We start from the raw sequence: 16,641 nt of genomic DNA, 5'->3' as shown, positions 1-16,641 counted from the left end.
ACTCAGATAACAGCATCAGAATACCGCTTATTACGAATGTATTCTGAAGATCCCAGATTCAGACAAAATGTGGAATACATATTCCACCTGCTCTTTGAAAGTGAACTAGAAACCCTATGTTACGGAGTTGCACACATATTGAAATCGGGAACCCGCTTTCAAAATATGTCAGCTATGCAATTAATACAAAAAGTGCAAGAAAAATATGAGGTTTTACAATCAAGCATAACAAATCTGTTTGCAAACATGTGTGGTACGAAAGAATACTGGTTCCAACGTCACAGAGATGTACGTTGTATGATCAGAAACCTTGGAGCACCCACTTGGTTTGTTACATTAAGTTGTGCAGAATATGAATGGGAAGATTTACATGATTTCCTACGCATATCAAACAAAAACAAAACCAACATAGATATACTAACACCTGGAAAACTTTGCTCTCTAGATCCTGTTAATGTTTCAAGATATTTCCACCATCGTTTCATTGCTATGCTACACTTTATTTGTAATAAAACTGTTCCTCCCCTCGGAGAAGTGCAACACTTCTTTTGGAGAAAAGAATACAAAGCCAGAGGAACACCACATATCCACATGCTTTTATGGATTAAAGATGCACCTAAATTTGGTCAGGACAGTGATGCCCCTGTTTTGAAGTTCATCCAAAAATATGGCACTTGTGAAATCCATTCACAAACGAGACATAGTGACCTTCATGGACAAATTGTACAATTTCAAAGACACAAATGTGGCAAATATTGTCGTCGCAAATACAAAAACAAAGGGAAATACTGCACCAAATGCCGCTTTGGTTTCCCTAGACCAGTTACAGAAACAGGTGAAGTGAAAAACTTCATGTCTTCAGTTAGACATAGTGTTAAAGGTAAATCACCTAAGAACACGTATTACATAAAAAGAACAGAAGAATCAAAATATATCAATGATTACAATGCAATCATTGCCCTCTTATGGAATGCAAACATAGATGTGCAGTACATTGCAGACAATTCCACTGCAGTTGCAGGATATGTTACAGCCTACTTAACAAAAGCAGAAAAAACAGAGCTTCAAGACCTCTGGAATTACCTATCATTAGACAAAACACTATCTCAGAAATGGTACAGCCTAGGCATAAAAATGCTCTCTCATAGAGAATGTGGGCCCTATGAAGCTGCAGACCGTTTAACTGGTACTGCTTTGTATGGAAAATCTGAAAATATAATATGGCTAAGTCTTGGTCCTGCTAAACCTAGAAAAAGAGTTCTCAAATCATATGAGGACATAGAAACAATAGCCAAAAATGATCCCATCAGCCAAGACATTTTGAAAAACAATTTACTAGACACATACTACCCGAACAGGAGTACCACTTTGGAAACCATGTGTCTATACCACACAGCCCAAAACTTTGCATACATAAATAATATAAAACCCGGTGAAAATAAAGGTAGATATAGAGTGACAGACTGTGAAGGCAGCTTAGTGAAACTTACTAAACAAAGCTTAATTAATCATGCCAAATTGTCATTAAAATCTCCTCAACAGAAAGAACTATATTACATGTCCCTGCTACAACTTTTTAAACCATGGAGAAAAGAAGAAGAGATACTAGATAACTATGACTGCTATGAAGACGCTTTCAAAGCAAATGAAAGCACTATCACTGATGTCAACTTTACGCAGTACAAAACAATGTTGCAGAATGAACAGCAACACGAAGAAGAACTCCAGGCCCAACTAGATAAGGACACTTCCGACAGTAGTCAACCTTCTGTAACAGGAAGCCAAGAACCACTGGGACAGCCACTAATAGCAAATGAGGCAGAATTAGCTGTGACAGAAGTAGAAAACACCAAGTGTCACTATGAAGAAGATACAGAAGACTTAAGTTTACTACAATCAAACCTTAAAGACCAGCGCACCATTTTTGAAGAAGTAACAAAAGAAATTGCACATGGTGTACAACATGAAAATAAAGATTGTACCTGCCAAAATTACAAACCTATACTGCTGTACGTCAGTGGTGAAGCTGGGTCAGGCAAACCATTCTTAATCAAAATCATCAGCAAGTTCCTTCAACAATTGACAAACAACAAACTGTCAGCTGTTGTAACTGCCCGCACCGGTTTTGCTGCCTGAAACATAGGTGTTGTCCCTTTACACCGATTACTATTCCTTCCAGTAGTACACCAAAACAAATTAGAATATTACAAACTTTCTACAGAGCTGCAATGGAACTACGCAGAGTATTAAAAACAAATGAAAATGCTACTAATAGATGAAGTGAGCATGGTCTCTAACCTAATGTTGGCTTTGATTCACCTCAGATTGCAAGAAGTACTTAAAACAAACTACGAAGAACTCTTTGGTGGAAAACACATTATTGTTTTCGGAGATCTTCTGCAATTGACACCAGTGAAAGGTGAACCTATTTATAAAACCTTAGGACACAAACTCTGCCGTAAAACTGTTGGCAGCATAGGAAATGTCAACCTTTGGCAACATTTCCAATACAGAGAATTAACAGAAAACATGCGTCAATCTACAGACCTCACTTATGCCAACATTTTAAAAAGTATTAGAGTTGGTGTACTATCTCAAGAAGCACAAGCAATATTGAAAACCCGGCACATCCATGCACTTTATGGTGATAACGCATGTGCTACTGATGTTATGGAACAATTAGCACACAAAAATGTAAATTGTATGGCCTTAAAGCCAACTTTTGCAAGCTGTTCCAAATTCAATGAAACAATGTTAAAAAAAGAAATGCAACCAATAATTGAAATTTGCTCCACAGACAAACTGGACGTACATGGTATGACACTACCCATGTGTCAGCAAGCCACAACAAGACTAAATACCTTAGAAAATTCAATCTCCAACACAGCTGGGTTGGATAAAATATTAAAATTATCCTTAAATTGAAGAGTAATGTTTAAACGTAACCTTGACGTGGAGCAAGGACTAGTTAATGGAGCACTGGGTACAGTTGTTGGCTTTCAAACATACCCACGTGACAACAACATTCAGTTTGTCAATATTTTCTTTGACAAACTTTCAGAAGTAAAAAGGATAGGGCGCTCAACAGCTTGATTCCTTCTCTTCAAAGACATGTATGCACGTAGAGAACAATGTTCTCTAACACTTGAATATGCAGTCACCATTTATAAATCCCAAGGTCTTACCCTAGACAAAGCATTGATAGATATTGGGAACACAGTCTTTAAAGAAGGCATGAGCTATGTAGCACTATCACGCTTACGTACACTTGACGGTCTATTTCTAATCAACTTTGATGCAATTAAAGTAAACGCTGATATGCCTTGCATTGTAGAATACAATAGACTACGTTCACTGTACGCCCCCATCTGAAATCATATCCTGTTCCACAAAAAGGAAAACGTTGTAAAAGAAAACTAATTCAAACAGAAATGCATCAGGATCTGACTGCAAATCCTTCAAAGAGAGTAAAAGAAGCTAATACTTCATCAATTACCACAACTAAAGAAGAACCTATTAGTGAAAGTAACTCATATACTTCTTCAAAGAAGCAACACAAACTCAGAAAAAATGACTCGGACACAGAACTATCTGGTCCATTCAAATTTTCAAATGTAACTGGTGTAAGTTGCTACGCAAATGTAGCAATGAATATTCTATTTCAATTGCCACCAATTGGCAACAACATTTACTTACACAGTACAGACCAATTGTGTTTGCAAATGTTAGTCCTTCATAGAAACGCAACAAATAATCCTGACAACACGTCTAGTGTTCACAGAATAAGACAAGAATTGGACTACTGTGCTGGAATGGTGAGGTTCACTAAAACTCACAAGAAGATCCACAAGAATTTCTAATGTACTTACTACAAGTACTGGAAAACAAAAACATACCTATAAATGAAATCTTCCAGATTTCATACATGTGGAAACATACATGCACTCTCTGCAACAATGTGACACAGGAACAAATCCCTAATGAGCGCTTTGTGTATGTATCCATCCCTAATTGTGAATCTATTCCAGTTCAGCAACTTGTACAAAATGCAAACCATGGCATATTATGTACTATCTGCAATTCAGATAATCGCTCCACCTTACTAATACAAACACATAGGGCCTCATCACGAGTCTGGCGGTAACCCTTAAATGCGGCGGTAGCACTATTAGCGCCACATTTAAGGGTCCGCCAGATCATGGCTTTGGCGGATTTCCCCCCAGCTCTGAGCTGGGGGAAAATCCGCGGCACAATTGCCGATTTTCGGCGGGATTACCGACGGCAGGAAATCCGCTGGCGGTAATTGCGCAAATTTTCCCCATTGGGCCCAATGGGGAATGAGAAATTCTCGAATGGGCCCAATGGGGAATGGGCAATAACCCTTCCACCAAACCCGTGATCCGGCGCTAATAGCGCCGGGGGGTTTGGCGGTAGGGCTATTAGCGCCGGCGTTACCGCCCAACTCGTGATGAGGCCCATAGTAACTACATAATACTAATGCTTCTACGTTACAATGCAGATGGAACTAAAAACAACTGTAAACTGACTGGATTCACACACGGTCAAGCATCACTTGGTAAGAAAACCTTCACAACAATAGGTATAATCTACCACGCATGAGCCACAACCAATGCAGGTCACTACACTGCATATATTAAAAAGAAATGTGGATGGTTCGAATGTAATGATAGTAGCAGAGATAACCAGCAAATCTTACAAACGCTTATTTAATCTTCGTAAAGCCAAAATTGAATAACTAATCTGTACTTCAACATTAACAAAAATGCAATTAAAAGACTATAAACAGTTAGAATACGCCAACAAGTATCTAACTGGCCCAAGATTATATAACAGCCACACAGATAAATGAACAGCTGTAAATTGTAACAAAATATATACAGTTAGAATACGCCACAGGTATCTAACTGCTTCAAAAATCTGCAACAAGCCAACAGATAGAACATTAACCAGAAACAACAAGTGAACACTGAAAGTAAACAAAACAAACAAATAGTTTGTAGCATAACAAAAAAAGTTTTTTTTTAATCCGACAAGTTTTTTTTCCCACAGACCCAATGATTTGAAAAACAAACACAGAAACTGAGCAAAATGCACAGTACACTGGTTTGTAAACTAAATATGAGGGTTGAAAAAAGCTAAAATGTCTATTATGCAATGTAATAAGTCTTTATAAAATACATACACTAACATGTTCTTTTCTTTTATCACAGAAATTAAAAAAGAATATTTCCTCCAGGTACTAAAGTAGCATTAAAAATATATTGAATCTCAACAAATGAAACAGTAAGTATAATTGCAAACATTTAATACATTTTCAAAACCATATGTGTGATCTATGGCTGTAATATGGTGCGGTGGTTGTGGCCAGGGCCTAGAGTTTTGGGTGTATAGTCTACGGCCTACGGCCTGTGGCCATGCACCCAAGACTGTAGGTCCTAGCCACAACCACTGCAGCATATCAAACCCATGGTGGCTTGTAACTTCACTGCTTATAACTTTGGTCTTGGGTGCATGGCCTTTGGCCATGCATCCAAGACTCTATGCCCTGGACACAACCAGTGCAGTATATGAAACCCATGGTGGCTTATAACGTCAGTGCTTATAACTTCGGTCTTCGGCCATGCACCCAAGACTCTAGGCCCTGCTCACAACCACCTGATAGATATTCGATTCTATGGGTGTATCTATGGGTGTGATATGATGCGGTGGTTGTGGCCAGGGCCTAGAGTCTTGGGTATATGGTCTATGGCCTACAGCCTACGGCCTGCGGCCATGCACCCAAGACTCTAGGCCCTGGCCACAACCACCGCAGCATATCACAACCATGGTGGCTTATAACCCATTATCACACCCATAGAATGAAACATTTTAACTGCGGCATATACTGAATTTGCACCCAAGGCTCTAGGCCCTGCTCACAACCACCTCATAGATATTTGATTCTATGGGAGTGATGTATGGGTGTGATATGCTGTGGTGGTTGTGGCCAGGGCCTACCGTCTTGGGTGAATGGCCTACGGCCTACTGGCCTGCAGCCATGCACCCAAGACTCTAGGCCCTGGCCACAACCAACGCAGCATATCACACCCATGGTGGCTTATAAGTCATTAGCACACCCATAGAATTAAACATTTTAACTGCAGCATATTTTCAACTTGCATGAAGGACTATAGGCCCTGCTCACACCTACCAGATAGATATTTGATTGTATGGGTGTGATGCATGGGTGGGTATGCTGCGATGGTTGTGGCCCGGGCCTATATTCTTGGGTGTATGGCCTACGGCCTACGGCCTTCGGCCATGCACCCAAGACTCCAGGTCCTGGCCACAACCACCGCAGTATATGAAATCCATGGTGTCTTATAACTTCACTACTTATACATTTGGTCTTGGGTGCATGGTCTTTGGCTATGCACCCAAGACTCTAGGCCCTCCCCACAACCACCTGATTGATATTCGATACTATGGTTGTATCTATTGCTGTGATATGCTGTGGTGGTTGTGGCCAGGGCCAAGGGTCTTGGGTGTATGGCCTATGGCCGACGGCCTGCGGCCATGTACCCAAGACTCAAGGCCCTGGCCACAACCACCGCAGCATATCACACCCATGGCGGCTTATAACTCAGTACCACACCCATAGAATCAAAAATGTTAACTGCGCAATATACTCAATTTCCACCCAACACTCAAGGCCCTGCCCACAACCACCTGATACATATTCGATTCTATGGGTGTGATATGCTGCGGTGGTTGTGGCCAGGGCCTAGGGTCTTGGGTATGTGGCCTACAGTCTATGGCCTGCGGCCATGTACCCAAGACTCTAGGCCCTGGCCACAACCACCGCAGCATATCACACCCATGGTGGCTTATAAATCAGTATCACACCCATAGAATCAAAAATTTTAACTGCGGCATATACTCACCACGCGTGTCCTTAGAACAGTTTCAACTTGCCTGTGCACAGCACGGACGGAAATACTATCACTTACGACACCCCTCATTTTCAGTAATTACAAACATCCCGGACACCGCGGGCATGGCGAATACATCAGTAGCACCTGTTGCCTAAACAAATACAGTATTTCACCCATGTCTTACTCCCTAAACCTCCCCAAGCACTCTGACACACCAAAATACTCCCCAAAACTTTATTTTGCCTCTGTTCGCCGCCGTGCTGTTGGTGGATCCAAGATGGCGGGCACATCCGAACAATCTGACGCACATCACGCCTCACTCCAGCCAATCGGCATACACGTCGCGTGTCCGCGGTCATGACGTGAGCCCATTAGCCAATCGTTATCTTGTCCATGGAGCGAAGATGTTTTGGGACCCCCCTATAACTTTTCCACCCCTGGACCAAACATCACTAAACTTTGCAAAACAATACAGAGTGGCACATATACTTTATTTGCACAGTTTGGTGAGGATTCGTCCAGGGGGAGCGAAGTTGTAAGCTGCCCAAAAGGTTCTCTTCCTATGGAAACAGCAACTTAACCATAACTACACATCATCTTACTCGATCTATATGTATACATATATAAATATATATTCACTGAAAAAACCTTTAATGTTAATGTGCAGTGAAGTTGTGCAGATTTAACGCAACAAAGCCCTTGAAATTCTGCATATCTGGGAAGTCATGGCCAGCTTAGCTCGTCTCACTCCTGTTGATGTCCCCCTTAATTCCATGTCCCCCATAATGCCATTTTGCATGTCATTGTGAATCCCTTCTCTTATAATATGTATGTGCTTGTGGGCTTTGCAACGGGAACACGTCGAGTTAAGCGGGTCATGATGTAATATATTATATGATATGGCATTTATAATGCGCTATACACAAGTGTTTCAAGGCTCGACGAGGCAAGAGAGGGATTGCGCAAGTGGCAGGGGAGAGGGAATGGGAAAAAGTGCCGGGGGAGGGGAGGAGGGCAAGTGCCGGACATGGAATCAAAACAAGTAGTGCGGCCAACAGGTGGCAAGTGCGAGTGTTAAAAGTGCATACAACAGGCGTCTAATAAGTGCAGGTAAGGGGACTGTACTGTTGCAGATACAGACCATAAGTGAACGGGTTGCCAGGAGGCAGTGCAGGTGTGCAGCTGTGCGGGCAGGGACCTGGGACCGAGTTCAGAGGGTAACCAGGTGACCAGTGCAGTATCAGACAGGAGATCAGCAGGGGAGAGGAAGAGAGAAGGCAGAAGCAAAGAGGAATGTCTTGAGATGCTTCCGGAATTGGAGTTGGTTCTGCTCAAGTTTCAGAGATGCAGGGAGGCTGTTCCAGAGGGAGGCGCCAGCCAAGAAAGAGATGTGCCCCCAACTCGTTGCTTGGAGAAGCGCCTGGCCCTCAAGGAGTTGGAGGTGGAGGCGCGAAGAGCTCGAGTAGGAAGATATTTCAAAAGAGAGAGTTGGAGGTAATTCGGTCCCAGGCCCCAGAAGGCCTTGTGGACAATGCAGAGGGTCTTGAACTTGATCCTTACAGCCACTGGGAGCTAATGGAGAGATTTCAGGGCTGGAGCAAAATGATCCCTGCTCTTGTGGCCAAGGACAAGTCTCGCAGTCCTGTTCCGGATGATTTGTAGAGGACAGAGAGTAGAGACAGGCAGATTCTGAAAGAGGCTGTTGCAGTAGTCCAGCCTAGAGAGAACCAGAGCTCTGGAGACAGTGATCTTCTGGGGGAATGTGAGGAAACGAGGAATACCTCTGAGGAGGTGTAGCTGGTAGTTTGACTTCTTTAAGACATCAGAGATGGGAAGAGAGAAGCAGAGTGTGGAGTCGAAGATGACCCCGATGTTCTTAGCCTCACAGGTGGGAGCAGGAAGAGGGCAAGAGTGGCTGGCCAGAGAGTGACAGGAAAGTAAGGTGCAGGTGTGCTGATGAGGAGGATCACCGTCTTACTGGCATTAAGGCAGGGATCATTGGCAGCAAACCAATTCAGGATTGCATACAGACAATCACGGATGAGAGAGGGAGATGAAGCCGGAGAAGGGAAGCATGAAAGCGTGCTGAATGTCATCCGCATAGCACTGAAAGTCGGAATATAGAGCGACAATGCGGTTGACGAGAGCTGCCAGGTATTGGTTGAACAGCCAGGGAGAAAGGTTAGACCCATGGGGAACACCACAGGTAGAGTGAGATAGAGGGGAGGATGGACCCAAGTTGGACCTGGAGGGTCGGTCAGAGAGGAAAGAAGTAAGCCAGGCGAGGGCCTGATCAGTGATACCCAGGTTATTTCAGAGCTGGTTGAGCAGGATGGCTTGGTTGACCATGTCGAAAACAAAAGAGAGATCGAGTAAGATGACGACAGAGGGGTGATTGGCATCAAGGTTAGACAGCAGATCTTCACAGATGTTGAGGAGAGCAGTTTTTGTGCTTCTGGCAGCTCTGAAGCCAGACTGATGGTCATGGAGACAACCAACAGATTCAGTGTGAAGATTAAGCTTGGAGATGGCCAGCTTTTCCAGGAGTTTGCCCTGGAAAGGAGTAATGGAGATCACATGATCTTATTTAATGCAAATTACTTCATGACTTCCCACATCTGCTGAATTTCAAGGGGTTTGTTGCGTTAAATCTGCACAACTTCACTGCACCTTAACTAGGGTTTTTTTCAGTGAATTTCAAGCATTTTGTTATACCATAATTTGTTTGCAGGCCACTAACCGTGGCCTTCCTTACAGTAACCTATTAGCCATAGTCTTAAGCCACACCCATTATCCCCCACCCTATTGTAGCTGTAAAATTCAATTTTTTGTATGAATAATTTTTACATTTTTTAAATTCTCATTTAAAAACAAAACTTTTCTCCATAACCGTGGTTAGTATTACACCAATAATATTAATGTGCTACAAATGACCCCGTTTATTTATGAAATAATGCTGGTTATTCATGTGACGCACTTTCCTTCCGGATCCTGTTTTATACTGAAACACCGGTTATGAGAAACGTTCCAGCTTTGATCTTGGTCCCCAGTCCCTCCCAACCCCCTTATTTCACTTAGCGCGCTCTTTTTCCCTCCCCACCTCTAGCCTGATGCAATTTCATCCTTTTTCCTCCTCCAAATGGCATTTTTCCACTTTTCTTTTTTGACTTTTTTTAGAAATAACCCAAATAACTCTTGTAGCGAACAAAAATTTTATTCGGCTTTTACATTTCTGAAAAGCCTCTCTGCTGCAAAGCACTATGGAAGGTATAGAAATAATTTTGGGAAGAGGGGGCACCCCCTTCGTCAAATATATTATCAACTACTGGACGGAATAACCCCAGCCTGCTCCCGGAAATCAAGTCAATGCTTCATGCCCAAGTTGTTTCGTACCTGGTCCATTTCCATACAGCATTTTTGCTGTTCACTGTGTAGGAATTTTTTTCTATGGGGAAACTAATGGGAGTTGGTTGAAAACAGCGTTGGTTGCTTTCTTAATAACCTTTACATTTTTTAACAAATCTTTCCCACAATTTTCAGTCTGTGGACTAGGGAAGGATGGGGTGTGTGTTTGGGTGTGTGTGTGTGTGTGGCAGGGGGTGCGGTGGGAGAGTGGGACGGGGGAGATATCTGACAATCTTTTTGTTTGTAAAATATCAGCCAAATCTGTCATGCAAGTCAAAAGTTATTAGCAATTCAATTTTCTGGTTTCAGCTTAACTAAAGTGTGGCGACCGCTGCACTATAATGGATATGTAGATAGATATATATGTCAGTATATTTAGCCTGACTTGAGAATTAGTGACAGTTTGGCAAATGTGCCATGTGCAATACATTTGCCAAGAAGTCACTTTTTTCAAAAAGGTACATTGGTTGTCAAATCTCCTTCATAGATTCGCAATTGCTCAATGTGCGAGGTCTTATTGGTATAGAACGCCTGCGCTCTGTTATCTGCCATTTTGACTCTGCTAGCTGTAGATCCTTTTTTTGGTCTTGGTGCATAAAAGTACGACCTGTAGGAACTCACCCAACCCATTCCTGGCCAAGCCACCTCCATCACTGCCATCCACCTTGTTGGTCATCCGACCCATGAAGCACGTGTCAGTTGAGGCTTTCGCTGCCACTTTCTCTCCCCCTCCTTCCCCTTTGGCTGGCTCTCACCCTGACACACCCCTCTCCACGCCCTACTCTGGTATATCTGATAATCTTGATATCCTTGCCCCTGTCATGAGAATCCGCCTGAAGCCCAAGGCCAAGTGCAACTCCTGGTATGACTTAAATGCAAGTGCAGGGTGGCCGAGAGGAAATGGCTCGCTTCATGTACATCCTCTGACAAACTGGCCTGCCACCTGCTCCAAAGGCAATACCTGCTCTCTGCCCTAACCAAGAAGAGAGCTCATATCCAAGACTGTGTCTCTGTGGCATCTAATAACTCAGCTGAACTCTTTGAAATCTTCAAGGAACTGGCCAATCCTTCCGCAGTCTCTACCTCTCCTGTCCCTTCCCAGGTCCTCTGCATGGCATTGGCTTATCACTTCATCTCTAAAACTCAGGCTATCCTGTCCTCACTCTCCTCCTCCCCCGTCTCCCTCTATTCCCTGCTCTTCCTCTGGCCCTTCTGCAGCCTCCTCTCCTCCCTCTTTCTCTGCCTTTCCCCTGTTCTCCGCTGATAAGGTTTCTAGACAAGTCCGATCTATGAAAGTCTCATCAAAACAGGTTCACCCCTCTTCCTTCAAAACTATCAAGGACCACATGACTCCCTGGCTCCTACCCTGGCTGATTTCTGCAATCACTCCTTCACCACTGGAGTCTTCCCACCCCCCCCAAGCACTCCCTTGTGTACCCTCTTTTTAAGAAACCCTCTGCCGACCCCTCATGCCCAGGTAACTATCGCCGAATCTCCATCACTCCCTTCCTGGGCAAGCTCCTGGATAAACTGGCCATCTCCCAGTTTAATCTCCACTCTGAATCCGTGGGTTGTCTTCATGACCATCAGTCTGGCTTCAGAGCAGCCAGAAGCATGGAAACTGCTCTCCTGAACATCCGTGAAGACCTGCTCTCCAACCTTGACTCTAACACCCCCCGTGTCCTCATCCTGTTTGATCTATTTTCTGCTTTTGACACTGTCAACCATGCCATCCTGCTCAACCGTCTCCGTGTTAACCTGGGTATCGCTGGTCAGGCTCTGGCGTGGCTGACTTCTTTCCTCTCTGAGTGACCCTCCCAGGTCCAACTTGGGTCCTTCCTCTCCGCTATCTTTTTCTCTACTTGTGGTGTGCCCCAGGGATCTAAACTGTCTCCCTGGTTGTTAAACCAAGACCTGGCACTCCTTGCCCATCCGCATCACCGTTCTCTGCCCCAACTTTCAGTGCTATGCGGATGACATCCAGCACATTTTCAGGCTACCCTCGGCCTCCTCCTCTCCTTCCCTCATCTCTGACTGTCTGTCTGCTATCCAGGAGTGGTGTGCTGCCAATGACCTTTGCCTTAATGCCAGTAAGACTGAGATTCTCCTCATCGGCACTCCCGTTCCCTCCTTTCCTTAAGCTCTCTGGCCGGACTCCCTTGGCCCTCTTACTGCACCTACCTGCAAGGCTAAAAACCTCGGGTCATCCTCAACTCCACACTCTCCTTTGCCCCTCACATCTCTGACATCTCTAAGAAGTCACGCTACCAGCTGTACTTCTTCAGAGTTATTCTTCTTTTCCCCTCCTTCCCCCAGAAGCTCATTGTCTCCAGAGCTCTGGTTCTGTCTAGGCTGGACTACTGCAACAGCCTCTTTCTAAATCTGCCTGCTTCTACTCTTCGCCCTCTGCAACCTATCCAGAACAGGACTGGGAGACTTGTCCTTGGCCTCAAGCCCAAGGATCGTATCTCTCCAGGACTAAAGTCTCTGCACTGGCTCCCAGTGGCTGTGAGGATTAAGTTCAGAACCCTCTGCATCGTCCACAAGGCTTTCTGGAGCCTGGGGCCTCAATACTTCAACTCTCTCTCCCTAAATATCTTCCTTCTCGAGCTCTATGCTCATCCGCCTCCAACTCCCTCAGAGTCAGTTGCTTCTCTAAGCAACGAGCCAGTGGTAGAGCTCTATCTTCGGCTGGGGCCTCCCTCTGGAACAGCCTCCCTGCTTCCCGTAAACTTGAGGAGAACCATCTCCGCTCCGGAAACACCTCAAAACCTTTCTCTTTGCCTCTGCTTTCTCTCCTCCTCTCCTCTGCTGACCTCCTGGGTGTTACCGACACTGCACCTGCTACCTGGACACCCTCTGATCCAGGACCCAGGTCCCTCCCCCGCCAGCATCACACACTTGCACTATCCACCTGGCAACCCCCGCACTTGGGGACTGTTTCTGTTTCCCTTCAGTCCCCCCTATCCCCTGACACCTGATGTCTGCACTTACCCATGCACTTGCCACATAATGGCCGTTACTTATTGTTTATCTATTCACATGTACTGCACTGTCCCTCCCCCCTTCGTACGCACTTGTGAAATCTGAATGACACCTGGCCTAGTAGGATCGTTATCTGTCCTCCCTTTGTTCCCCCTCTTGCCTCGTTGCACCTTGAAACACTTGTGTATAGACGTGTTATAAATGCCATATCATATCATATCATATCATATATCATATCATGTAGCCCAAAGGTTAGTCAGAGCACTAGGGAAAGAGGTGAACGTTCTGAATAGAATGTCTCTGCCAATATCCTGCTTGTTCACTCTTTGATAGATAAGCCAAAAAAGTTTCACTCCACCCTTTACTCCAATACCTCTACCAGGAGTTCATCCCAACCTTCTTAAGAAAATAAAGATGTTCAACTATTCTTCGTTTCTCGAGAGATTGGTGCATCATCACTGCAACACAGTGACGGATGGCGGCGAGGTCCTTGGTGATGCAGTCCGAGTTGTGTAGAGTGTTTTCCTTGTAGTAGTTGACTATGGGGTTGAATTCAACTCATTTGAGGATTTTGGAATGGGGAGGCAGAAGAGATAGGGATTGCTCGGGTCAGGAGTGGGTGTTTTCAGGATGGGTATGAGAGTGGCCACCTTGTAGTAGGCAGCAACCCCCCAGTCGATAGGTGGATGTTAAAAGGGAGAAGAGGTGACAACGGGTGACAGGTGCAAGTGCTTAAACCCTTTGAGATGCAATGCGCTCACTAGGAGTGGCGGTGTTAGCTGAGGGGAGGATTGGTGAAAGTATGTGTAGGGAGGTAGGATGGAAGTCTTATAAGTAGGAGAGGCTAGGGGTGGGGGCAGTATAAAGAGAGGGTAGGAAAGAGAGAATGATGGACAGGCTTTCTTGTATTTAATCCTTATACAGAAAGTGTGGGCTCTAGAATTCTTCTGGGATGCAAAGTCCTCAACAAAGAGGTAAGATCAGGGCCATGTCTTAAAGTCAAGGATAATTTCAGATGGTGAGGTCAAGTAGAGGGTTCATTTAGTCTGGGATCAGGTTTGGCACCAGCAGCCTGAGTGTATACACAATGATGTTAGACAGTGCTGTGCCCAACTCAACAGGTTCAAGCGCAATAGAGTGAGCAAGTGGCGGAGAAAGAACTCAGAGGGAGATCCTGACTTAGTCACTATAGGAAACGAAGGAATCAGGCTTGCCTTTTCTTTTAGTGATAGATGAAGGATGGGGAAGTGAGGGAGGAGTGGGCATGGATATGATAGACTGGATGAGTGACTGGTCAGAGGACGAATATCAAGGGAGAGAGCAGAGACATCAGGAAAGGTGGACAGCAAGAGGATGTCTAGGGAGTTGCTGTGAGCATAGGTTGAAAGGTTATGTAGGTTGACCAGAGTGGTTCCCCATCGGTGATGTTAAGGTCACCCTTAATGAGTGCACAGGCATCAGCCGAAAAGCAAAAATTAGAAGGTCAAGGCCATAGTAGAAGATGTAGGGACTGTGGTGGAGGTAGAAGGCACCCATATATATAACACTATTAAATGATTGTGGGCTATGTAAGAGGACACAGAGGATTTGGGCTTCCCGTGTGTGGATTCTATAAGGTCTTGAATCTCCCAGCCATCCTCCACTGACTCCGCTTGTCTCTGCTTGTCTTCCTCTAGGTCCCACCATGAAACTGAAGCGCTACGCCATCTTAAGTAGGCATGAGAAGGTCATTGATGAGTTCTACAAGCTGTGACAGCCATTCTTCAGGAAGCGGGAAGAAACTGAAGCGCTACGTCATCTTAAGTAGGCATGAGAAGTTCATTGATGAGTTCTACAAGCTGTGACACCCATTCTTCAGGAAGCGGGAAGAAACTGAAGCGCTACGTCATCTTAAGTAGGCATGAGAAGGTCATTGATGAGTTCTACAAGCTGTGACACCCATTCTTCAGGAAGCGGGAAGAGCATACTACGAACTTCAGGAAGCGGTCGGCGCATACTACGAGTGGAGAAAGAATGTTTCAAAAAACTAAAGAGCCTTTTGGTTCCTGAAGCCGGATGGCTCTAGATAGTTTTGCTGATCGTGTTCACACGGTAGCTGTTGGTATTGTTGCCAAAACAAAGCTTGATTCCAGTGTGTGTTTAGTCCTGCAATTTGAAAGTACACCTTGGAGAATCCACTACGTACCAACATTTTCCCCTAGTCACCTCTTTCGTGGTTTGTACCTTTGGCTCCTTGATTGCAATGGACGCGGTCTATCTCATAGCAGGTGTATTTGTGGAGCTCATGTTCACCCCCACAGGGGGATCTTGGCGCTATTGGTGGATAACTTAATGGTACTCATTTGATGATTGGCTCATCCTGAAGGTAATCTCCCTGCATAAGTGGATAGATTTGATTTTTTCAAATACATAGAGCGGTATAGCTAACACATAGGCGGATGGTATGTTCTCTCTCACTAGGCACGGTGTACCAATGAATATTAGGCAGTCTACTGCAACAACATAGCAAACAGTGGCCCCATTAATAAGCACGCAACATTCTGATCTGAACAGGCATGTTCTCTTGGATGAAAAATGAGTGTTTCTGTGTGATTTATTCACTGTAAATATTATGTTATAAGAGTCAATCCCTACAGGATTGTACTTATTTTCTTGTAGAGCAAGTCCTGAAGAAGGACGCCAAGTCTGAACTGCATCAGCTAGGGCTTCTGCTAATCACTTATTCAGCAAATAAAACAGAAAATGATCTGAACACCGAAAACTGAAGTATTCTTGCATTTTATTAACACAAATTATAATTTCGAACTCCTGAATTATCCTCTGATGTAGTCTTCACTAGGCAGCAGGCATCACCAGGCTCAGTGAATGTTTCACTGAGTAATTCCACTCCTTTTTTCCACCTCAGAAGGATGAAGGGCTGAGTGGATCTGCCAGGACTCGAACCTGTGGCCACGAGGTCAAACACAGACCCCTGTAGTGGATGCATTAGTCCACCACGAGTTGGTGGTAGATCTCTCTCTTCGGCAGGGGCCTCCCTCTGGAATAGCCTTCCTGCCTCCCTGAAACGTCTCTGGTTCCGGAAGCACCTCAAAACCTTCCTCTTTGCTTCTGCTTTCTCTCCCCCTCTTCCCTGCTGAATTCCTGGCTGAAACTGCACTGGTTACCTCGCCACCCTTCTGATCTCAGGTCTTGGCTCGCCAATTGCACACCTACACTGTCTCCCTGGCAACCCCCACACCTCAGGACTGTTGTTCTGTATCCTTATAGTCCCCCTACCAGCACTTATGTCTGCTCTTACCTGCACTGGCCACCATCT

The 16,641-nt window shown here is 44.7% G+C and overlaps 1 protein-coding gene across 1 annotated transcript in view; it reads left to right on the top strand.

Moving 5' to 3' along the window:
• The window catches only part of LOC138510696 (long-chain-fatty-acid--CoA ligase ACSBG2-like), a 225,245-nt gene extending 209,189 nt beyond the window's left edge, over positions 1–16,056 (top strand). The window contains exon 12 of the mRNA XM_069626467.1: positions 15,002–16,056. Within this exon, the coding sequence (XP_069482568.1) occupies positions 15,002–15,078 (77 nt within the window). The 3' untranslated portion in view covers positions 15,079–16,056. The remainder of the gene's footprint in view (positions 1–15,001) is intronic.
• The last annotated feature ends 585 nt before the right edge of the window (positions 16,057–16,641 follow it).

Source organism: Ambystoma mexicanum, chromosome 6p (assembly GCF_040938575.1).
Source record: "Ambystoma mexicanum isolate Mex_15411 chromosome 6p, UKY_AmexF1_1, whole genome shotgun sequence".
Taxonomy (NCBI): domain Eukaryota; kingdom Metazoa; phylum Chordata; class Amphibia; order Caudata; family Ambystomatidae; genus Ambystoma; species Ambystoma mexicanum.
The sequence above is the reverse complement of the archived record's forward strand: the minus strand, read 5'-3'. Positions and strand labels throughout refer to the sequence as shown.